Here is a 24,312-nt window from a genome sequence, read left to right on the forward strand (position 1 = left end):
ACATACACATAGTCCCACTGTTCTGTTCTGAAAACCAAAAACACTTCCCATAAGAATCATTGAATAGCATCGAAAGACAGCATCTAAAGACTACCACAATGCATCTATTATTGAAATAATAAAGGTTCTTAAAGTTATGTAAAATAATATAGTAATTGTAAAATAATCTATTTTACAACTACTCTGTTTTACTTCTAATCTACAACTATTTTATGGTTTTTAAAATGATGCCTGTAATGTATCAAATAAGTAAACCACTGAATGTCTCATACTGTATTCATCTTCAGAGTATGCCATCTTGATAGATTGTTTTTATGTAAACCATTGACACTGACATGTATTGATTTGCCCATTTAACATTCAGTGATGTGACGATATTTTAAGACGCATATAAAGGGCTTACTAGTGCTCTGAATATAATACTCTCTATTTATACAGTTATTACTGGTAGTGTAAGAGAAAATCTGACACACATAACAGTGAATATGTATAAATGTGTTTATGAATATTAGAGTCATATGAATAGACTTATTGATACAGATATTATTATTAATGTATATCTTCTGGAAGACCTGCAGTATTCCTCTTATTTCTACTAGCAGTGTTTCTTTGATTATAATGCATTTCCTAAAAAAGCAGCTTTGAAACAATGCAAAAAAAAGAGAATACATTAGATCTTTGTATATTTCATCAAATGTAGGAGAGTAATGTGCTATACGTCGTTTGTGCAGTAACATTTAGGAGAAACTAAACAGGGTTTATGGAAGAAAATGATTTATGCATGTTTGAAAATGAGTCATTTAAAAAGAAAACACAACTCTTTTGTATTGTACAAAATAATTTAATAGAAATATTGTTCAATTATAAATTGAAAGGAAAAACAGTTGCAAGATTATCACTCCTGTCGAATATGTTCATCAATGTGTGAGTGTGCGTGTAAATATATACATATACACATACACACGTATACATACATGCATATATACACACACAAACATACAAGCATGGATTTTGAAAGTTCATGAAAGAAAAACAAGTTTAACATAAATAGTTTAACAATGTGCTGGCGTAGTCCTTAACTACAGACACGCTGAGCGTCTGCAACATCTGGCAGTCTGTAGAGAAGTTTCCATCAAACCACCGAGATCGGCGAGCAAAACAGAAAACTTCTAACAGCCATTCAATCCACGATTGAAAAATAAAAAAACAAGTTTGTTCTGAGCCCTTAAACTCTCAAATGGAGTTAATCTTCCTTGATGACACATGGTTAAGACGCCATGTGAACAAGTACTTTGCGAAGGAAGCCACCTTAAAACCGGTCACAGTCCATCAAGTATGATGTGACGTTAAAGAAACAAATCAAATTAAAAGCGTTAGTGTACGAACAAAATTATCATCAGCAGATTCATACTTACGTACATGATGACAAAAGATGCCACATGCTGGACTGAGTCGTGCCTTTCTGCTGGAAATACTGAGTATGATGTCACAGTCAAGTCTAAGCTAAGACACATCTAAATGTCAGTGGGAGTTTGGGGTGATTTAGTGGGAATGGTGTGATGATGGTGTCACTCTGTTTGGTTCGGCTCTAACCCTAGCGGCTCATTTAGACTCACTCCCACCTCTTGGCACTTGTCAATGATTTTTTTCAATATGTCAGTTTTACCTCCTTCAGCCGCCTCAAACAGCAAACACTGCAAAGACAAAACCCATGTGATCAGACAGAGTCCCTCTCTGTGTAAGACAAATGCATGCACGAATGCGTGTTAAAAAGGTTATTTACATCTGTCCATAGATCAGCTGACAGGGGCAGTTTCTGCAGTGCAGACTGATAAAGTCGCTGGACCTGCAGATGTAGCAAAAAAAAAGCACAAAACACAAAAGAGCAAAAGCCCACGGTCAGTTTATTCTCATCAAATCTTAACATTCCCCAAAGACAAAAGCAGACACACTTCATGTGAGGTATGCTGCTTAAACCCTTACAGATTCGTGCACTGAGCATACCCTGCAGAAAAAAACAATAGATTCAACGATATGAAATGGCACATGGTTCACTGGAAATGGATCGGCCTGACCTTTAACCCTTTCACTCACCTCAGCTCTGTGCCTTTGCTCCTTCTCAACGCCGATTGCTCTGACAAAAAATACATGAATAATGAAAATAATTCACTGGGACATTTCTGGACTGCGCAAATCATTGCATGCACAGAGAACAAAAAAAACTCATTTACTAGTTAATCCCTGTCAAACATATGGAATATGATCAACAGTACAGCAAGAGACAACATGCAGAATAATCTGAATCTCATACTTACATTTTCCAGAAGGCCAGACACGTCGAGATGCTACTGCACAACAGTCTGCTCTGTAACTTAAAATGCTCAATGTTTCCATCTCGCCATTCCTGCTGGAGCGACCTACACGACAATAATCCACACTTACACTTATTAACATGACTTAACCAGCCGACTTGTGTTCAGTGCAACCTATGAACATTTATCCACTGTAAAGACAAACTGCTATAAGCCGTCAGAATGTAAAGGATGGACATCTGTAGGTACCTTATGGCCAGCTCAACATTGTTTGGCATGATATACTGAAGTCTTTCCAGAACAAGAGAATGTTGAGATTGAGGAAAACAACCCAAATAGAAGGATACGATCTGTAATGCAGACAAGAAGAGCTTCGAAAAAAACAAACCAAACATACACCCAGAAAACATAAGAATTTATGCAGCACAAATTACAACACAGTACAGAGGCTATAAAAGACCAGCCAGAGAAGCTAAAATGGCCTAAATGTACCAGGCATGACATTTTACCAAGTCAAATATATACACATACATAAATGTATACCTTGAAAGGTTGAGTTGGAGTTTCTTGAAGCATGTTTGCATCTAAGCAGTGCTGTTTCTTGTCAAACATTGAGCAAACAGTACCCGCATATAGCAGGCTAGATTCATACCATGACAGAGTGGATGACTACTTTCTTTAACCACAGAAAACTCACTGAATAAATGGGTTAGACTAAATCAAAACAATACTGCCACAGAGGATGTACCTTGTTATGGAAGCTGTAGCTGCTCCAATAGCGTGAGTTACTGAAGGGCAGGGTGAGTCTGACTGGCACCGTCTCCAGACATCGATGCACCAGACCTGTAAACATCTTCAACTCACGAACACTGGGCTGCTGCCCTAACACCTTACTGCTGCTAAAGGAGAGATAACTGGAGAAAAACACAAGCTCTTCAGGGACAAACATCTATGGGTGAAATATTTTGTACCAGCCAGCAAAGCATCTGTAATGTTTGGTCCTTTGCAATTTAATCAATTTTAAAAAGCATCATGCTAAAATAGTAACTGAAAAACTTTGCCAGTAAATCAGACTTACTCTAGCCAAAGTTTGTGAATGAACTCCAGTTTTGTAACAGTTCCCAAAGCATTTTCAAATGCATCAATGGCCTCTCTCACGCTGCCGTACATGGACTGCCAAAAACAGTGAATTCAAATGAAGAATCAGTGTTAGATCAGGACAGATGTACAGGTGAACACCTGATCAGATAGCAGACTCACCAGTGAATGAGATGAAGGTGTGGAAGCTGATCTCTTATCTCATCCTGTACATCTTCTTTAAGGGTTGGCACTCTCAGTAAATCTTCAGCGGGAAAGCCAAGAATATGGCTAAAAAAAATTAAATATTATTTAAAATATAAACCTGACATTTAATTATTAGTGAAATAAGTGTGAAATGATTTCGAGTCTATTCTATCAAGAGGAGCAAACACGACAGCTAGGGATGGGACGATTACCGGTTTCACGGTTAACCACAATAAAATGTCCTGACGATTAGTATTTTCATTTAATATTTTAATTATCATTCGTATCAACCGTGTTTGATTACCGTGAATTTGAATACTTGCGGTAAATCCTGTCCAGCCCGAATCAGTTTGACGCAGGCACGCACATGCAACACGTTTTTTTTGCACAAAAAGGCATTTAAAGGATAATGTATTGTATTAATTTACGGTAAACTTACTAGACAGATTTGTTTATTTTTTACAACAGAAAAAATTTCAGGGACGTGAAATATTAAATTGTGATTTTCAAAAATAAAACTTTTTGAACATTTTCCTCTCATTTCAACAAAACCATGATAATATTGATAACTGTGATAACTTTGGTCACTATAATCATGATATGAAATTTTCATAGCGTCCCATCCCTCAGCTTAAGCTGATCGAAAGCAAACAAACTTTTGCCAGTGTTACCCAATTAACCCTTCATACTGTGTGATATGCATTGAAGACAGGCTGTTTAATTTGTGAAAATAATGCACACCCGCAAGGTGGTAATGCGGCACGACGTGAAACAGTGTTACATTGTGGGTGTGCATTATTTTCAAATAATTAAAAGGACTGGAGTCAATTATTCCTCTTATACCACGGTTACCACCATAGACTGTAAAAAAAGAAGGACGACACCCGTTCGCTCTCTTCCATTGGTGAAAAGTGAAACCGTCAGTGTACCTATATGGCGCTGACATCTTGGGTCTTGAGTCTGCGCAGTAGCCATTTCGGGACCAGTCCTGCGCAGTAGTGAGCAGGAAGTAAAGCCGCAAAAGCAAGACCCCGCCCTTGCTCTCGCAGAATGCGCATATCACACGATATCACAGCTGTCAATCATGACGTGACACCACCGTTTTCATATCATTAAATAACTAACTGAACACAAACTTGTTTTAAAAACAAACATTTGAATTTACATCAGCGTGATAAAAACTACAGTAAATGACAGAAACCAGCTTCGGAAAAAAGATAGTTTTTAGTTGGTCTCAAGTTCCATTGAATAACATGGGGAGGCGGGGTTTATGACCTATACTGGGACCAGTCACTGGGGGGCGATGAGACGTTTTGGCTTCACTTTTCAGGGCTTGTGCGGCACGCTTGGTTACCACAAACATTGCTCTGGTGGTTATTTTAAGACATTTGACAGGTAAGGTGTGTCTTTTCTTACAGAAAAGAATCAACAACCATGAACCAATCAGAATAAAGCATTCAACAGACCCGTGGTATAATGTGGATTATACCACGGGTCCGTTGAATGCCTGAATCTGATTGGCTGATGAACGATCTGAGGTGTGAAATTTTTTTGGGGGGGACACACGGCGAACGTAGTTCCAGGCAGCTATCTTGACCGCATTATGTTGCGTTTACACCAGCCGCGGTAGAGGCGGCAAAAACGCGCTATTCGCGCGTAGTTGGGCACTTGAACATTTGAGTTTACTTGCTTCATTCACACGTGAAAGCCGCACGTGAAATCAAGACATTCACACAGAAATTTGCGTCATGGGAGGGGCTTCCGAGACTCCGCTCGCTTCCTGTAATCACGTCACTACTACAGCAGGATGCCTAATCGCGTCTTTGCATTGACTTAACATGTAAATCACCCGCGCTTGCCGCCTCTACCGTGGCTGGTGTAAATGCAGAATTACAGTTCTATAATACTTCGTATAGTTAACTGTAATACAGGACGAACAAAAACAACATGACAGACAATTTTCTGAGGCAATAACAGCGCTGTTTAGAGACGCACAGAGGTAGCCTCATTTACACAATCACAATCTCTCTCTCTTTCTTAGGGCTGGGTATTGTTTAAAATCTTTCGGTCCGGTGCCAATTTCGATACCTCAGTTTCGATACCAGTTCCTAGCGATACTATTTCCGATACCATATGTTTTAAAATCCATTGAAACATTAACAAAAATACATTAAACACAAAACTTTTATTTTTCACCTTCATTAAAACTAATTCTGGTAACACTTCTCACTCAGGTTAACATTATTAATAAAACTGGTTGTGCTTTTTGGATAGGAGTGCGCCAGCAGACACACTTATCAGTTTTTTTTAATGAAAATAAGGAAACAAAAATAAAGAAATTAAGAATATAATTAACACTGCTTTATTTTATGAAATGTTAAATGGTATTTAGCTTGGACTAACAGTATTAAAATAAGTGGGTTCATTATAGCTGCAACTTTGACAAAAAGGTAAAATATTTAAATGGGGGACTGAGTTTTACTGGGAAGATTTGTATGCATGTTTGTTTTTTGTAAACAATACTCAACTTCATAATTATCAAAATATTAAATACATTTGGATTTTTAAAATGAGTTGAAAATGCGTTCAATGTCATTTCATTCAAGTGAAATTAGTTAAATGTAATTTTAGTTTGTTTTAAATAACAAGCCAGGCTTTGTAAGCAGTGTTGGGCTGCACGGGTGCGTCAACTTTAAACCATAGACTGTAAAAAAATAGGTTTAAACACATCGTCCATGTTGGGAGATGAGGGCATGAAGGCTTTGCGATGCGGAGAGACAGGCGCAAGTATTTCATAAGCATTGAGAGACACAAGCTGCGCGCGTGGGTCAAGTTTAAATACCTTGTCAAGAGTGGGACGGTTGTGGGAGACGCGTGTGCGAAGTCTTGCCATGCGGAACCTGGCACGAGTAACAAGCAGAGACACAGGGTGCGCTAGGGTGGCCATTCGTGCCAGTTCTGCCGGACACGTCCCAAACACGTTTTCGGGTGCGCTCTCCGGAAGTCGCGCTGCTCGACCGCACACATCATCGAGGTTCTCACACTTCAGTTAAAATACGTTAGAAAAGTAAGATTTATTTCTTTAAAGACATACAATCATTGTAGTTTCATTCTTACCTTGAAATGTAACGGTTGCTTTTCTGAAATTAAACACGAAATATTAAACCTTGATGACGTATGCGGTCGAGCAACGCGACTTCTGGAGAACGAACCCGAAAACATGTTCGGAACGTGTCCGGCGGAACTGCGCCCCTAGGCTGCGCGCGTGCTTTAAATTGAAACCCCTCATCACTCAAAAGATAAATAATTTTTATTAAAAGTAGTTTATTCAAAGTTACTCAAAGTATCAGAGTTTTTCTTTCAATACCATAAAATTATCGACGTTCGGTACCCAGCCCTACTCTTTCTTTCTCTCTCTTTCTAATAACTTCATTAATAACTGCATTAGAAGTCTATCAACGGCTCAAGCCTCCATTGCCAGTTTTAAAATGATGTTTTGGAACAAGCAAAAGAGCCGTTGGATGAGACGCGGAAGAAATAGTCCTACTCACAATAGCAATTTAAGTACAAAAACCGGACGAATCCCATATCACGTGATCGATGTCTTGAGGTGTGGTAACCGTAGTATAACCACTAGGTGTTTACACGTTTAACACAACAGTGTGGACAACAGTAAGGATATTACCGTAATACATCTAGAGATGTCAGCGAATCGGATACAGTTTCACAAAAAGTGCACATAAACTTCTCAAAAACCGCTTCCATAGTGCTGCATTTTCCCTACACACACAAAAAAAATAGGAACCACTATTACAACAACAGGACATGAAGTGATTCTGCATTAATCAGATAACACTGAATGCTCTTACCTGAGCATATAAACACTTGATCAACTGGTAAAATACATAAGCGTTAGACGGACTGTCAGAAAGAGCACACGTCCACAAGTCTGCAGCTTTATCTGTGGATCCTGAAGAGACGTGCAGTTCACCGGTGATCTCCAGCAGGGGGCCATAAAGAGGACACACTGCTAACAGACGCTCACATAGTCCAAGAGCCTCCTGATGTCTAAAAACACATCACCTGTATCAGTAAATAAAACAATACCCCATGCCATCATCATCATCATCATCACGTGTCTGTACCTGTCCAACAGTCTGTACAGATGAATGAGGTTTGAATGAAGGGGAAAGCAGGCCTGAATCTGCTCACTGGATGATAAACTCTCATCTGTGCAGTGGATCAAAGCATCTACAAAGGACAAAAATCAACTGTCTGAATACAAAACAACAACATATGACACTTCATGTGTGTAAATATAGGACAAAAGTACTTCACCTTGAAAGAGACTGATGATGGTGTCAGTGGGTATGTGGATGTCTCGGCCCTCTCTCCAGGGAATGAGGAACGTATCCGTGCACACGATTCGCGAGGGATTGGAGATAGCAGGATCATACAGACACGATGGCAAGTGTCTGAATTCAGTCATGTAGATATATGACAACCACAACAAACAACGGTGCGCTACCGTTAAATGATCTGAAATGATCGGCCTGGAGTCTGAATTCAGCGCATTCTAGTAAAAACAAATCAACATTGGATTACATTAGTTAGTGATAAAAAAATAAATAAAAGACTGTTCAACTCACTTTATATTTTGCTTGTATCAGTAGCAGTGATAGGAAAGTTCATCCTGTTTTGACTAAATCTGGATTTTATCCAGAGCAAAGCAGGTAATAAGACATATATTTTCTATTATTAATATATTAAATTCAACACTTCAGACTGGCAAACCTTTAGTATGTGAAGAGCGTTGTGTGTGCGTCCCGTAAACACACTGAGCTGAACTCTGAACATCAGCGTCTCCAACAGCTGAAACGAGTTCAGATCTGATCCGCCATCATGTGACGTCTTCAGCAGGTGTGCAAGTAGACGGCCGCACACATAGTCTTTACCTTCAAAACCGCTCTCTACACTCATATACTGAAAGACAATCCACAATCAACCCAAATGTCCGAATGTAAAAAAAAATATTAGTTACATCTCCACAAACTCACGGTCACAAATCAGACCGGAGTTCGTATTAAACTCACTGTCCACCAGACGTTATAGTGCGGCGCATGCTCTACAGCCATCTCACACATCTCCTGAAGTTCCTCTCTGCTACCTCGCCGTGAAAAGAGTGTCAGATAGTGACACCACACCTCGCCATCTTCACGGTTATCTTCCAGAGCACGAGACAGCGTGTTTAACGCCGCATCCAGAGACTCTGAAACCGAGCTACAGACACAGAGAAGATTTGTTAGTATTTTAAAATATGATCTCTTAGGCTGAGGGGCAATCCCAGCGTTAAAAATACAGTCAGAATGTGATGTGTTAGAAAGTACCAGTATTACCAGTATATCAAACCAATCGTATGTGTATGAATGCATGAATAAATGTGTTTTAAAAGTTTTAAAAATAAAAGTTATTTGTGTACATGATGACGTTACACAAACTTGACCTGAACACTGAATGACATAAATGGTGTAAACCTTCTGTGAGTGCAATTATACAAAAAGAAAAATGGAACAGAAAAATGTTTTCCAGTCTGATAGATCTTGTTTAATTTAAATATGTGCAATAAGATTTAATAAGGGAAATCAGATGATTAAAAACATCCTCATTTTAGAAGTGATCAAGCACTTTGGTGGCTTACATGTCTTTCTGGTTGAGGTATTTGAAGGCCAGTTTGATCCACAGCTGCACATCATTTGGACTTTCCAGCACGCTGGTCTCCAGATTACTAATGTCATCTGTCTCACTGTCAAAGTATCGCTTATCATCCTGCGTGACGCATACATCAGCTGATGGCCACCATTCCTGAACGCCACCATCTGACAAACAAAAAACACATACCTTGAAAATGATGTGCATGTAAGTGGAAAAAATACCGTATATACCCGAATATAAGACGACCCTGAATATAAGACGACCCCCTCATTTTCCAGATTTATTTTTGGGAAAAAAAGAGATTTTGTGGAAAAAATCTGTTTTTCAACAGAAAATAATTTTATTTGAAAAAATTCTAGTGATACTTCATTGGAAAAACATTTTAACACCATTCATTAAATATTTTGATTAATTTGTCACAAAATAAAGTGCACTCTGTCAATGAATGAGTACAGAAATGAATGAATGAGTGGCAAAAATGAATAACCTTTCCACAAAAATGCAATAATTATGTAGGCCCATGTATGTATGTAACTGTGGTACTGTGAAGAGAGATAGAAAATACCCATCTGGTTTTAATCAAACACATCTATCCTATCGTGTTGGCGCCCTTACTGTTTCCACGTGATTTTGTCTTTATCGCGAATATATAAGCATATAAGCATTTTTTATGATATTATCCTACACTACACAGGGAATAATATGGATTTTTTTCCAGAAAACTTCTTGCATAAATTAGATTCAAGCACTTTTAATGACCTGTATCTATGTATGTATATTTTCAAAAACTTCCCAGGGCCTTGAATTTTTTCCCCCAGATTCACAAACTTTCAAGGATTTCAAGGACCCATGGGAAACCTGCATTTAAAATCACTGCTAGTAAAAGTTGATGTAAGCTATGATGCTAGCCCTGGCATGAACCGCGCATACACGGTAAACATCTCAATGTATGAGTCAAGCTGACAGCAACTTGTAAACAGAGCGTGAACAAGAACTAGGCTCGTGCATGCTACCTCGTGCACACGTCCTTCTCGTGAGCAAGTGGAGAGGGCGGTTCTTTTCTAAAATTCTGGAAAATCTTCCGCTAAACTTTCTTTCTTTCTAAAACGCCATACCAGCTTCTAAGGCTATATTCATGGGGAGCATAAAGTATAATTAAAGGAAGATTAAAAAAGATGTTTAAAATGTATTTCCTCTAGAAATCTTAAAGTGCCCATATTATGAAAAACTCACTTTTTCTGGGTTTTGGGGTGTTATTTTGTGTCTCTGATGCTCCCACACGCATACAAACTTCGAAAAAAATCCATCCATGCTGTTTTGAGTGAGATACAGGTTTCTGAATGTCCTCTGCCTTGAGTCTCTGATTTCACGAGTTCAAACTCAGCTCCGTTGTTACGTAACTAGCCGTTTCGTCACATTCAGTTTGAATTTCACGGATTATACGCATTTGTGGACAAAAATGGTCATTGTATGTATTTTATTGGATTTTCATGGATCATTCACACATCTGAACCAGACTGGATTCGATTCACGATCGTTGTATCAACACAATAGGTAAGAAGTCACGTTATATTTTGCATGTTGTCATCTTCTGTCACAAAATACTACATTTATGATGCTAGAGCATCTGTATCTCAAAACAGAGATCATACATTGATGCTAATCCCGTAAATTATACCTTTTAAATGTATAGTGATGGTAAAATTGTTTGTAAACAGTAGGCTATATAGATATTTTTGCAGGCTAGATAGTTTAGAGCGTGGTTTCGAAAGTAAAAAAAATATTTAACGGGTTTATTTTAAAATTCTACAAGAACTATGTAACAGTGCTTTGCCAAACTAAAATTTTTTTGCCAAACTAACCGAGACCGGGCCTTACCGCCCCGGCTTTTCTGACGAGAAACTTGTGGAAAAGCAGTCATAAGATGGCCACTTTAAAACCATGTTTGGATTAAATTGACTAAAAACCTTTTCAAAAGTATCAACAGAGTAAAAAAGGTTTCTCACAGGGGCAAATGTAATACAGTCTAGAAGGATATGTTTAATGGACCTTCCGCTATACCTTTAATGTAATTGATAATAACAGGAGATAAAGCAAGCAGAGAGAACACGTCTATTTTACCAGGTTGCCCGCTCAGAGTCTGTAGGTTGCCTGGTACAGCACATTCTATTAAAAGTAGGGATGTTCACATTGACCGTTTAACCGTTAACCGGAGGTAAGAATTTATAACCGATTAACATTATCAGTTAAAATAAAAAAATATTTGTTAATACATGGTGCGTGTCGTCATGAGCTGACAGACATTTCGGCACTTTTCTATCTTTAATTTGTGAATGTCCTGGTAATGACACAAATGATTGCTGCCCTGACGGTCTGATAAAGTAATCATTTGTATGCGTGTTTGGAAGCTGAACGGAGACGCGCGCGTATCCGCGCAAGATGACGCGGTCCGTCTCACGCACATCCGGACAGACGTTCGCTGATGGCCTCTGACCCTAACCATAAACATCTAGCTCTTTTTGCACAAACGGAGAAAGACGACGCAAAACCAAAACTTTCTGAAAAGCGTCCTGCTTTAGAAATGACCACTGTGGTAGATGAAACGGAGACAATCTGCCCTTTGGATATTAATCCACTGGATCGATCGTGTGCTTTTTAATAAGGTAATGTTGCGTGAATATCTGATAATGTATGAATCCTGGTTCTGTTGTTGATCTGTCGCTGCTGTTTGCACGTTCAAATTAAATGTTTTGTTTTTACTAGTTCACAGACAACCGTCAACTGTATTTTTACTCAATGACAATTTCATGTTAAAATCTTAGTTTACGGTAGTTAACGGTAAATGTTCGGTTTAGAAGCTACGGTTGTCGGTCGGGAAAATTAACTGATATGAGCATCCCTAATTAAAAGCATGAATTTTAATACTTATTTATTACATATTTTTATATTAGCTTTCCTTCTTTTGTGTATGTTAACATTTTAAACAATGATAAAACATATCAACAAGTAAAACAAAAGTTTGGAGTAGACAACATCAAAAAAATAGTTTTATAAAATTATTTTATCTATTGTGGCAGTCCGTGTTCACAAAAAGGTTGGTAACACCTGGTTTAAATAAGGAATAATTGACGACGGGACATTGAATTATAAGAAAATAATGCACACCCAAGGTGCAATGCGGCACGACGCGAAGTCGCGGGTTTGCATTATTTTCAAATAATTCAAAGGACCGGAGTCAATTATTCGTCTTATACCACGGTTACCACAAACATTGCTCTGGTGCCTATTTTTAAGACATTTGACAAGTTAGGTGTGCGGTTATCAGAAAATAATGCATACCCACGTAACATTTCTCAGCCAATCAGAATACAGCATTCAACAGACCCGTGGTATAAGTGCATGTATGTATGTGTGTTTGTATGGAACTATGTATAAATGCCTGTTTTTATAGTCATTAAGTAATCGTCATACATATAGTCATACAAATTCAACCGGCCCTTTGAGAGCAACAGTGGCACTGATGTGGCCCGGGATGAAATTTAGTTTGACACCCCTAGAACAGATGGTCAGAATTTGAATGAGTTACCATACCGTGTTGGACCAGAACAGTGAAGTCCACAGTATTGTGGTGTTCTTCTTCCTGACCATCAATCTTCACTCTCTGGGCTTCAGGCCTCCATCTCCTCTGGGCTTTATATGTGGTGAACGGAGGAACTGAGAGAAAACAAATCAATGTTCAGCTCAAGTCCAAACTAAACCTCTGAAATATACATACACCAATTCAGCACGATCACTCACTGTGCCTCAAACTTTCATTGACTTTGCTCACAAGCAGAACGGCCTTCTGGTCTGTTCCCATTCGGTCCTTATTGGCACCAAACAGTTTCTTTATATATTTCTCTGTGGACATCAGTGTCAGAGTTAACAGACGGACATTTATTATTGATCTATAAGGATCACAGGATGTGACGTTACCTGTGGCGCTGCTGATGTCACTGGTGCTGCTGGTCCCCTCACAGCCAATCAGTGGGAGGCTGTAAGACAGAATGTCCTGAAATAACCGGCTGTCTGTGAAGGTGCAGTTTCTCATGTGTTGCCTGAAACAAACAAATCACTTTAGTGAAACGGCCCATAACAAATACGGTTACATACTACAATGTATCAGGACGTACCACTGACAATCATCATCGTTACACGTGCCGGTTAAATCAAATCGACAGAAACATTTCTTTGGCTCGATCACGTTGCTGTAGGTCACCGAGCGCAAGGATAGCTTCTCTTTGGTACGATAATACGGGCTGAACCTGAATGTGTACAAGTGCATTTTAATTATTAGTTGGAATAAAAACATAGAGACTGACAGGGGAAATGTTGTTTTAGATGATCAAACCTATATGACTTGAAGACAAGTAAAGGACTGTGATACGGTCCAAACGGCTCTGCCTTTGCTTCCACTTTGCTCTGATAAGCTGCCACTGGATCAAAATCCACTTGTATGACCTGAATGAGACACAATGAAGATGTGAACATGACTTACATTTTTAACTTTCCTATACAAACAATAATGCAGTTTCACAAATTTTGCCAATATATTGATCACAACTTAAAAACAAAACTTAATTTTTTAGCTTTTTTAATAAAAAATAACCTTACAAACCTTGAATGAAAATAATTATAAATGTCTGTACTAACACACGGTGTCGGCTCTTGGCCAGAATAAACATGTTGTTGTTTACAGTTAAAAGTCTGGGTCTGCGATTTATAACTTTACCTTCACAAGAGGCTTTATGTGTTCAGAGGCACAGCGGAGTGAGCACATTTCTTTCTGCAGGACCTCGGACAGTCCGACACACAGTTGATATTTCTGTCGAAGGTCCTCGATGTTCAACCCCAGCAGAAGCTCCGGCAGACCACCGGCGCTGCAGGAAGATGCTTTAGCATGTTTGACAGGCATGGGGGATGCGGCAGGCGTTTCCAGATGGCACAGTTTGGGTTTGGTGAAGGAGCCGGACTCACGGAAGGATCGCCGGCGGGTAGTAGGCGTCGCTGCGGCGGGAACCTGCGACTGCTCGTCCTCCTCAGCCTCTGCGTCCTCATTGGAGAGGATAAGCTTATCCTGCGTGAGGTCATGCAGTGAGGGCTGCGGTAAGGGGAACAGAGCGGCAGGCGCCTGTGAGGCAGCGGGGCGTGGCTCGGCCTGGCGTAACGCCTGAGCCTCTTTCAGCTTCTCGATCTTAAGAGCGTATTCAGACTCTAGCTGCTGCAAACGCTGCTTCTGTGCGATGAGCTCGACGTAATGGGTATCCGAGTAATCCACACGGCGGACCTTCACCGGCTACAAACAACACATCAATTTCAAACTTACAGGAAAGAGCGAACTCCATCAATGATTCTCACAATAACACTGTGGTTGTGCTCACCGAGTAAAGGGTCACAGGTTTACGTCGTTTTAATAAGGAAGGAGCTGCGGCAGCCTGCAGTTGAGCGAGATCCATCTCTAGTCCTAAAGACTGATTTTTCTTTGCAGTCACACGAGACTGAACTCTCTGAACCTACAAATAAGACACGTTTACAGTACCTTGTTATTTCTTTAGAAGAAAAGTAAATGTACCAAAAAATCCATTTTATTATATAGTGCTTTTGACAATTGTTCAGTGTTCACATAGAGTACATGAAGGAGTTAATTAGTACACTTACAGAAATCTCACACACATACCTGTTCCTGTAGCTTCTTGAGCAGGACTCTATTAGCGCTGGCGATTTTCTCCGAGGCCAGCAGTTGTTCTTTAAGGCGCATGACTTTGGCTTCGGCTGCTTTCAACGATTCTCTCTTCTTTATTTCCTGCTGCAGCAGATGCTTCAGTAGAGCCTCATCTTTATTCAGCTGCGCTCTGCATGCAACACGACACATACTTACATTGATTCGCTTATTGTTTGTGTGTGTGTGTGTGTGTGTGTGTGTGTTTGTCACTTTAAGTCTAAACTTAAGACATTCTTCTTTAACAAAGCATTCACATAAAATGTCAAGTAAATGTACCTATCCCGCAATAGTTAGTTTGTCCAGAACAAAGCATTCACATAACTCATCTGGGTAATATACTTATACCGCAATAGTTAGCCTATGTGGAACCGAGCAGATTTTAAACCACAAGACTGTATGACACTTGCATTACATGCGAACGGCCCCTACGCTAATAGGATTCTGTTTCTCTCTCCCTGTCTCGTCCTCGACCCCGAGGACAATGAGACAAACAGACCCAGTTCCTTCCTGATGCTGTGAAGGTCATCACACCACTGATCTACTGGCTGTCCTTGAACGTGATGCCCAGCCGATGCGCGACCAACGACCACCAGCTGAACCAGTTTAATCCGCTTACCCGTTTAACATCTCTATTGTGTTTATATATATAATCTATATGTATCTCTCAAGGGTTTTTCTCTTCCTAGGAGCTTTCCCACAGGGTTTTTCTCCTGGGTTTTTTCATCCCCGGAAGAGTCAGCCAACATTGGCTTAACTTAGCACTTTCCTGTATACATTACATTATTACTACGCTCGCTTGTACGGTTTATTCTTAGCCGCTGTATTCTACTTCTTATATTTTCTATTGATTATTCTGTGTTTTTTTCCCTACATCTTCTCATGTAAAGCTGCTTTGAAACAATTAACAATTGTGAAAAGCGCTATATAAATAAATTTAATTGAATTGTGTGTGTGTGTTGTGTGTGAGAGTGTAGACAGACTTACATGTGTCGATTAAATTCCTCCTGAAGATCTGCAGCTCTTGTCGTGAGGTCCACCTCTGAGTCTGAGCCCATTGGAGATGAGGTAGCCAGCCTTCCGGATCTACATAACATCACATCAGCACATTTTGTTCATCAAGTGTTTTGAGTTTACACAGTGTATAAAGATCTAGTATGGTGATGAAGCTGTATGAGGGTACAAGTGATGGTAGACAGACTGCATTTACCCATAAGTGTTATAATACACAACCAGGTTAATAGATGCTACAATGAGAGTATAAGATGAGTCCAGTCTGTGAGACTTCTTTTATCGATTATTTTAGTAAACTTGAATTTTTTTTACTGATGCCTGATGTTTCCTAAAAAATGAGAATCGTGTGAGAGAATCAATCTCATTTCCCATAGAGAAAAAATGTGATTCACATTTTAGCAAGAATCGTGTATCCTAAGTTGATTAAAGCAATCATTTTTAATAATGACACTGGCGGCTGTACCTCAGCATAACACTGGTGTATTGACAAACTTTGCATGCTACTTTTTAACCACTTCCTGACTGCAACACATCCGTTGGCAACAGCACCTCCTACTTTTTATTGAGATGCACTTTTGTTTTTTAAACCAATTAAAATCACAACCAGTGATAGTCTGAATGTTGGTGGTGCTTAAATATTTAAGTGTGGAAATGCATAGGGTATCTCTGAGCAACACTAATCTTACAACACTATCATCATTTTCTGTAAAGCTGATTTGAAACAACGTTTAAAGTGACTAGCAATGTGAGCAGAATTGACAGGCACAAGCGCTGTACCTTGACATTTCGTCTCTGAGCAGCCGTAACTCAGGCAGTGCACCTGCAGTCTTCACTGGGTTGTTCTCCTTCTCTGAAACTGAATGCTTTGGTTTGGCTGCCTAAAAAAATAAATACAAACAAAAAAACAAGAAGTTTTGCTTGCTCTGCACTTTAAAAAGCACATGACATGTTTTTAGAGCTGCAACAACTAATTCATAAAATCGATAAAAATTTCAAATTCATTATTGATTATTTGGTCTGTGACGTTACATGCTCCCACAACACTGTCGTCCAACATGCACACGCGTCAGGTGCTGTTTTTCATAAACATAGTAATGAACCACAAGCATCTGTTTTAAAGTAAGGGGGAAATTCAAGTTTTTATTACTGTAACAATGCATGTATATCACTACTTTAATATCATAATGGCTTATTTATTTTGTTAATAACAAATAATCTTAATATTCATCAAGGCTAAAGATTAAAGTTAAGTTTATTAATCTGTGGCAAAATTCTCAGAGCATCCCTGAAGACTCAATTAATTTTGTTATGAAATTTAAAGATGTTTTAGTATTTAAAAGCTGCAAAAACTTTGAAATAACTTTCCAAGCTTTGTTTAGGATTCAGACAGCCTATCATTTTAAGTTGAAACTAAAGAATCAACTAGAAGTGGGCAAAATATATTTACACAAATTGTTGTTTTAACGATATGTACATTTAAAATTATCAAGCATACCGCTCACTTTAGACACCAGTACCACCATTTGTACCAAAAGTCTGTCTTTGATCATAGTATTCAAACTTATACCTTCTTGGTAACAGTGGAAATTGTTTCTCCCATTTAGATGAAATGACAGTTGTTTTTGATGAGCATTTATTTTTTAATGGTCAAAATTCGCGGTTCTCAAACTGGGGGAAAGGAGGGTGTCAAATGGCCCCAGTTTTATTACATTTTATGAAACACAAAATTATTATAAATTCTGCGTAACTGAAGATCAGAAAAATAAGGCCACTAACCAAAAGCATGGTTGTTTTATGTCATGAATTAACTGTTTGAGAACCACTGGTCTAAACCAGGGCTTGAAAGTGCGACCAATTTGGTTGCACATGCAACCTAATTTTTCAATGTTGCGACTTAAAAAAATCTGAGGTTGCACAAGTGCGACCAGCCGTTCAAGTGAAAAAAGTCTCCGCAACTCGAAAGTGAAAGTCTTCTTCTGGTTCAACAACAGATGTACATTAGACACACATACACCATGGTCTAAACCAATCAGATGAAGTGAAGGGCAGACACCTCCCTCACTCATTATGGGGTTTTCAGCAACCGCGAGTGTTTAGTCCTTTTTAATAGGAGACGTGGTGGAAAGCGGCAAAACGGGGGTGGATACAAAGGTGAAGCGGAGTTGGTCCACACGCCTGGCCTGTGCACCCCAAAAAACTGTCCCTTTTAAGGACACGTAGGGCCCTATAATTTCCGCGATCACGGAATCACAGAATTGGCAGATTAACAAGGAATCTAGTGTTAACGCGGAATTTCGCGGAATTTTACATATTTTGAATAAAATTCTGTTTTTGTATGGGAGAAGAACGTATTTCTCGGGGAAATGCAGACTGGCATAAGTAAATCTGGGCGACACACCCCCTCCCGTCGTTTCAGACCCCCTCCAAAACACTGAAACCATGCGAAGCGGCTCTCCACGACTATGCTTTCGTCCGCAAAAAAAATAAGAACATCGACGCTAAGCACTCAGTTCCGAGCAGTTCCCACATGACTTTGATGTGACTGGAGAACTGTTATTTTGTAAGTTTTGTCAACATTCCGCTCACTGAACTATCCCTCGCATTTAAAATATAATCATCTGCATCGTGGCGCTGCTCTCTGTCTCTCTTTTGCTCGCACGTGAAGAGAGCTGCACCCTCATGCTGTCCGAAGTCAGATCACTCCCCTTTGTATGTTTGTAAAGTTATATGCATTTCAAGCGATTGTGTTTAAAATATGGATCGCATTCCGCTGGATTGATGTGTTTAAGGCACTTCTGAAGGCACCACTGCTTTGACACGTGTAGCCTTCTGCAACAACACTAAACAATGCATTGCATTGAGTAGTGTGTGTGTGTGTGTGTGTGTGTGTGTGTGTATAAATGCATGTTTTACAGTCATTAAGTAATCATGTTATCCCGTTTTTACCATCATTAACATTAAAGGCACACTCTTTTTATGACTAAAATAACAGTAAACGGTAAAAAAATTATTGCCAAAAATTAAAACGGATAAAACGGAATTTGCAAAAATTAAAACGGACAAAACGGAATTTTAGAAAAAAAAACAAAACGGATTTTATAGGGTCCTAGACACGGCTCTTCACAGCAGGCACCATTGAAGATTAACATATTTGCACTAAATGCTGCACAAAACGCTTCCACTACAGGCTACACAAGAAAGCTGAGGGCGCTTGTAAAACTGCGATGTTAAATGCAATGCAGTCAAAAATTTGGGTGCACCTAATTTTTGTGCTGGTGCACCTAAGAAAAGGCGCACCAGTGCAACCAGTGCAAAAAGTTAGTGTAGAGCCCTGGTCTAAACTGACATTATTAATGTCATTAATTCAGTCATCTTTCAATTTAGAAGTCTAATAAGTCAACAGAAATCTAGAATCTCTCCTGTTTAGCATTTACTATGTGACCTAATATTAAAACCACACAATAGGCTTTATGCCCAGCTGCACTACTTCCTAAACTTCAGCCAGCTCCTTGTTTCCTGTCTGCCATTATTGGACAAACTGATTAATCCAGGTGTGCCTGACCTCAGTAGTCACAACAACAATAACCAGACACAACTGGATTAATCAGTTTGTCCAATAATGGCAGACAGGAAACAAGGAGCTAGCTGAAGTTCAGGAAGTAGTGCAGCTTGGGCATAAAGCCTATTGCTAATGACAAAAATAATGATGAGTGCTAAATGTATGGTCCAATCACAATCCTACAATGTTTTTGAACTGTTATCACTCATATTTAATGTGCAATAAATGTACACACCTCTACGGTCCTGCGAGCTTCTTTAATCATGGACTCCAGTCCTCCAAACACAATTTGAGATGAACTGCAGCTCTCGCCTTCTGAATCACTATCATCAGACGCATTCAGACGCACCACCACTGTCTTGTGTCGAGGTAACTTTAATAAAAGACAAAAAGAGAAGTAAACACATAAGATTCTTCTTTACGGTGATTTCATCATTCCATATAACTAATCCAGAGTCACTCACCACAAACTGGCCTTTAGGTATAGCGTTACCCCGCATAAACTTAAGTGGACGTGTATGAGAGTTGACCGTGTTCAGGCTGACAGCCGTGAGGTTGCTCCTGGTGTTTGGCCGAACCGCTGATCTTAGAGCATGAGACGGCGGTCCGCTGCTACTGGGCGCATCCTTCAAAATATAAATATCCTTATCAATTATCATTACCTACAGACTGCAACGTGACTACTTAAATTTCAGTGTGAAACATCACCAGATGCACCCATCCCATCGCTTTTACCTCAGCTTTACCAGCTCGCTTTGTTGCCAGGGATTTGAGCAACTCCTCTCTCAGCAGCATCTCCTCTTCCTCTTCCTCATCTGCAAAAGGAGGTTTGGGCGGCTGCTCCGCATCCTCTGGGGGAGGCAGTGGGGGCAAAGGAGGTGGAGGTGCTGAATGCAAAGACTCCATCTGCTGACAGTGTTGCCCCAAAACCTGACACACAAAAAATGTTCACAAAAAGACAAGTGCACTACCGGAAGACAGTAAAAACATAGTGAAGCTAAATTGGGACCTTCTCAGATGAAGAGTGCTAATGTACCTGTCTGTGAGGTGTGGACTCCAGAGGAAACACAGGTAAAGTACTGTGTGTTGGTGATGTGGCTATAAGAAAAAAATTTACATTTATGTTAGATTATATCAATGCATCAAAGCATACCAATATAACAGCAGAGCAAGACACTCAACAGATTAGAGCCGTCAGCAATTACGACGAGTAAATTTGAGACCTGATTTTAAAAAAAAATCCTCAATAACATTTTTACGATCAAATGGTGGAGATACAGTAGTAAAAAAATTCCCAAATTATGTTTAATGCACTTAAATAAATTAATTTCACTGAAAAAAGATTTATCATTTAATCAAGACAGAAAGGTCAAATTTTGGCAAGAAAATTTTTTGTCGCCTGTAAAGAAATTGAACAAATTTACTGCAAATACAAAAATATGTCAGCAAATTAAGTAGTGATGCTGTGAGATCCAAATTTAATATCTTGTATGACTTCCATAAGCTTGAAGGAGTGAATCCATGCGGTTTGGCAAGGATTCATACAATGTATTGATGAAGTCATCAGGAATAGAAAAGAAAGCAGTCTTGCATGCCTCCCAGAGTTCATCAATATTCTTTGGTTTCATCTTCCATGCTTTCTCTTTCATCCTACCCCACATATACTCAATGATGTTCATGTCTGGTGACTGGGCTGGCCAATCCTGGAGCATCTTGATCTTCTTCGCCTTGAGGAACTTTGATGTGGAGATGAAAGTATGCAGAATTTGACATCTTTTATGGTTGGGAATATAAAAGATAGCTAAGATTTCTTGGTATTTTAGACTATTGATGTTGCCTTTCACCCTGCAGATCTCTTGCACACCCCCATACTGGATGTAACCAGACCATGATTTTTTCGCCACCAAACTTCACTGTTTTCTGGGTGAATCTCTGATTCATGCGGGCTCCAGAAGGTCTCCTGCAATATTTGCAGCAACTGTGGTGTAATTTAACAGAAGATTCATATGAAAAATCAATCTTCTGATTTTCCAGCGTCCATCCTTTTAGAAGGCTGTGGGCCTTGACAAATGCCACATGGTTTTTCAATTGTCTTTTGTTTAGTGCTGGCTTCTGGGCACTGATTTAACCATAGAGGCCATTTCGAGACAAAATCCGACAAACTGTTCTGGTTGACACAGGGACTTCAGGTGACAAGGTCTCGTCGAGCTCTGCTGCAGTGGAAAATGGGCTGACCTTGGATTTTCAAGCCAACAAACGGTCCTCTCGAGCAGCTGTTTTTGTGCGGGGTCTGCCTGACCCGGGCTTGTCAAAAACGTCTCCAGTCTCTTCAAATCTTTTTTATATCCTCTGTACTTGACTCTGAGACACATTGAAGGTGTCTGCCACATCAGCAGTGGATCTGGTCTTCATCATTTTGATAATCAAAACTTTAGTCTCAGGCTGAATCTTAGGCATGTTTGCAGAGGTCTAGTTGCAGTTGATGTAAAGGTCTGGTGTACTGGGGTTCTTTTTATACAAACCTAAGACCTAATTAATCCATTATTAGTCACAGATGAATCTCATATGACAAGGCGACATGACTTATGTCTTTGCAAAAACTGACTCAATGGGCTTTACCAAGCTGTGAATATTAGAATACTTTTTGACAGTTTTGTTTGCAGTGAAACATTATTACAAAAGCTGTTGGGATTAAAATGAGCCATTTATTGAAAAAAAATCTCGATTAGAAATATATTTCAGCGACACTTCAGTTCAATTTGTACACAAGCGACAGACTTTTGTCAGGGAGTGTAGAACGATTTTCTCTTACAGTCCTAGTTTGTTCATCCAAGTCTGTTTTAATCATAAATGAAAAATGTGATTTCCATAATAAAAGCAAAAAAAATTTTTTTACTCTTTACAAAATACTAGACAGTGCCAGCCCTATCACAGGTCATACTCTGTAACTTTGATTCTGCTAAGGATAAGGTTCATTACTAGTCTTATTTACCTGGTGAGCTGGTTTCACTCTCTGTATCCATGGCAACCTCATCGTAGTTATCATACTGGTAGAGATTTCCTGATGTGTCCAGAGCTTGCTTAACCAGTTTTCTCTGATCAGCATCTGAAGACTGTGAACACCGAAGATCATTTGAAGAAACGGTTCATTCAAAATGTACATTTAGTGATTATATATTTTCTCTCTATTCTATCATGTTATTTCAAATTTGTATCCTGTTCATTTCTCCATGACGCACAAAAGGAAGAATTGTGTTACATTTTCACACAGCTATTTTTCAAACTTTTACACTTAATAATGACCATGTCAGACTTGAAAAAGGACAAAAGCATCAGTTTTGATGTGTCTACTGACCTTGCTTCGGGAGCGATGTTTGGAGCCCACCAGCTTCATGAAACGGTTGTATTGCTCATCCTGATTGGACAGATCTCGGATCTTACGGATCTCATCTTCCCTCCTCTTCCTCTCTTCTTCTTCCTCCTGCTTGTGTCTCTGACCTTCCTGCTCTTGTTGCTGTTGCAGTTTCCATGTGCGCAGCTGCTGCTTTCTCAATGCTTGCTTTGCTGCAACCAAGAGATGGACAAACATCACAATACTGCCCTTTATTTAAAAGCAATACAAACTTCAGTATGCACCACATAAAACGTGTCTTACTCAGGTGAGGGGGTTTCTTTGCTCTGGCTGCAGGTTTGTTTTTTTCGGCTGCTGGTTTGGCGGGTCTTGGTCTTTCCTGTGATTTGCACAAAGCATTACCTCTGCAGTTAACCTTGTTCCTTTCACTTGGAGAACTGCTTTTGTCCTGAGCCACTGTAATAGGTTTAGTAATCTTCTCTTGGCTCTCCTTCATCACCTGCTGCTCCTTCTGCTGCCACTTTCTGCTGGCCGACTGCAAAGCCAAGAGACGCAGCTGCAGCTCCGAGAGGTCATCCTCTTCCCTTACCTAACACAATAGAAATAAACAAAGATCATCTTTTTCAATCACCAATTCGGCATTGTTGCAAAACACCAATACAGAAAACACATTGCAAAACAAACATTTGAGACATAAGAGACAATAACAGTAAAGAAATAAAAGTTATATTAGAAAACAACATTATGAATTCTACAGAATACATGTATGATATATTAGTACTTTTTTAGTTAGTGATACTAACGGTATAAAAGTAGTTGTCGGTAGCATTGTAATTGGACTGTTATAGTTGTAGTTGTCTTAATATTTGCCCACATGGTGAATTTAAGAAAATTATTAAACATTTTAAGGCCCATAAACATTATAACACAGGGAAAAATTAATATCATGATTATAGTGACCAAAGTTATCACGGTTATCAGTATTATCATGGTTTTGTTAAAATGAGATAGAGATGTTCAAAAAGAACTGATACACACACTGAAAACATTTGAACAAGTTTTATGTTTGGAAATCACAATTTAATTTGTCCCTGAAATTATTTCTGTGGTAAAAAATAAATAAATCTGTCTAATAAGTTTACTGTGAATTAATACAAAACATTATCACTTAAATGCCGCCTTGTGCAAAAACTATGTTGCATGTACGCGCCTGCGTCAAACTGATTCTGGCTGGACAAAATTTACCACGAATTTTCAAAATCACGGTAATCAAACACGGTTGTAGTGATAATTAAATTTTAAACGACAATGCTAACTGTCC

At 39.2% G+C, this 24,312-nt stretch overlaps 1 protein-coding gene across 1 annotated transcript in view; it reads right to left on the reverse strand.

The window, feature by feature from the left end:
* Positions 1–820: 820 nt before the first annotated feature.
* LOC129434267 (zinc finger C3H1 domain-containing protein) overlaps positions 821–24,312 on the reverse strand; it is a 29,797-nt gene continuing 6,305 nt past the window's right edge. The window contains exons 4-35 of the mRNA XM_055193196.2: positions 23,295–23,580; positions 22,995–23,203; positions 22,632–22,752; positions 20,676–20,737; positions 20,375–20,569; positions 20,104–20,265; positions 19,875–20,012; positions 16,858–16,958; positions 16,054–16,152; positions 15,025–15,199; positions 14,729–14,860; positions 14,080–14,643; positions 13,699–13,808; positions 13,481–13,612; positions 13,284–13,405; positions 13,107–13,208; positions 12,900–13,022; positions 9,295–9,472; positions 8,690–8,876; positions 8,391–8,579; positions 7,935–8,172; positions 7,742–7,847; positions 7,466–7,664; positions 7,282–7,376; positions 3,573–3,680; positions 3,391–3,495; positions 3,061–3,226; positions 2,562–2,662; positions 2,316–2,417; positions 2,095–2,134; positions 1,784–1,846; positions 821–1,694 (exon numbers count right to left, since the gene is read on the reverse strand). Coding sequence (XP_055049171.1) covers positions 1,569–1,694; positions 1,784–1,846; positions 2,095–2,134; positions 2,316–2,417; positions 2,562–2,662; positions 3,061–3,226; positions 3,391–3,495; positions 3,573–3,680; positions 7,282–7,376; positions 7,466–7,664; positions 7,742–7,847; positions 7,935–8,172; positions 8,391–8,579; positions 8,690–8,876; positions 9,295–9,472; positions 12,900–13,022; positions 13,107–13,208; positions 13,284–13,405; positions 13,481–13,612; positions 13,699–13,808; positions 14,080–14,643; positions 14,729–14,860; positions 15,025–15,199; positions 16,054–16,152; positions 16,858–16,958; positions 19,875–20,012; positions 20,104–20,265; positions 20,375–20,569; positions 20,676–20,737; positions 22,632–22,752; positions 22,995–23,203; positions 23,295–23,580 — 4,836 coding nt within the window. The 3' untranslated portion in view covers positions 821–1,568. The remainder of the gene's footprint in view (positions 1,695–1,783; positions 1,847–2,094; positions 2,135–2,315; positions 2,418–2,561; positions 2,663–3,060; positions 3,227–3,390; positions 3,496–3,572; positions 3,681–7,281; positions 7,377–7,465; positions 7,665–7,741; positions 7,848–7,934; positions 8,173–8,390; positions 8,580–8,689; positions 8,877–9,294; positions 9,473–12,899; positions 13,023–13,106; positions 13,209–13,283; positions 13,406–13,480; positions 13,613–13,698; positions 13,809–14,079; positions 14,644–14,728; positions 14,861–15,024; positions 15,200–16,053; positions 16,153–16,857; positions 16,959–19,874; positions 20,013–20,103; positions 20,266–20,374; positions 20,570–20,675; positions 20,738–22,631; positions 22,753–22,994; positions 23,204–23,294; positions 23,581–24,312) is intronic.

Source organism: Misgurnus anguillicaudatus, chromosome 6 (assembly GCF_027580225.2).
Source record: "Misgurnus anguillicaudatus chromosome 6, ASM2758022v2, whole genome shotgun sequence".
NCBI classification, from domain to species: domain Eukaryota; kingdom Metazoa; phylum Chordata; class Actinopteri; order Cypriniformes; family Cobitidae; genus Misgurnus; species Misgurnus anguillicaudatus.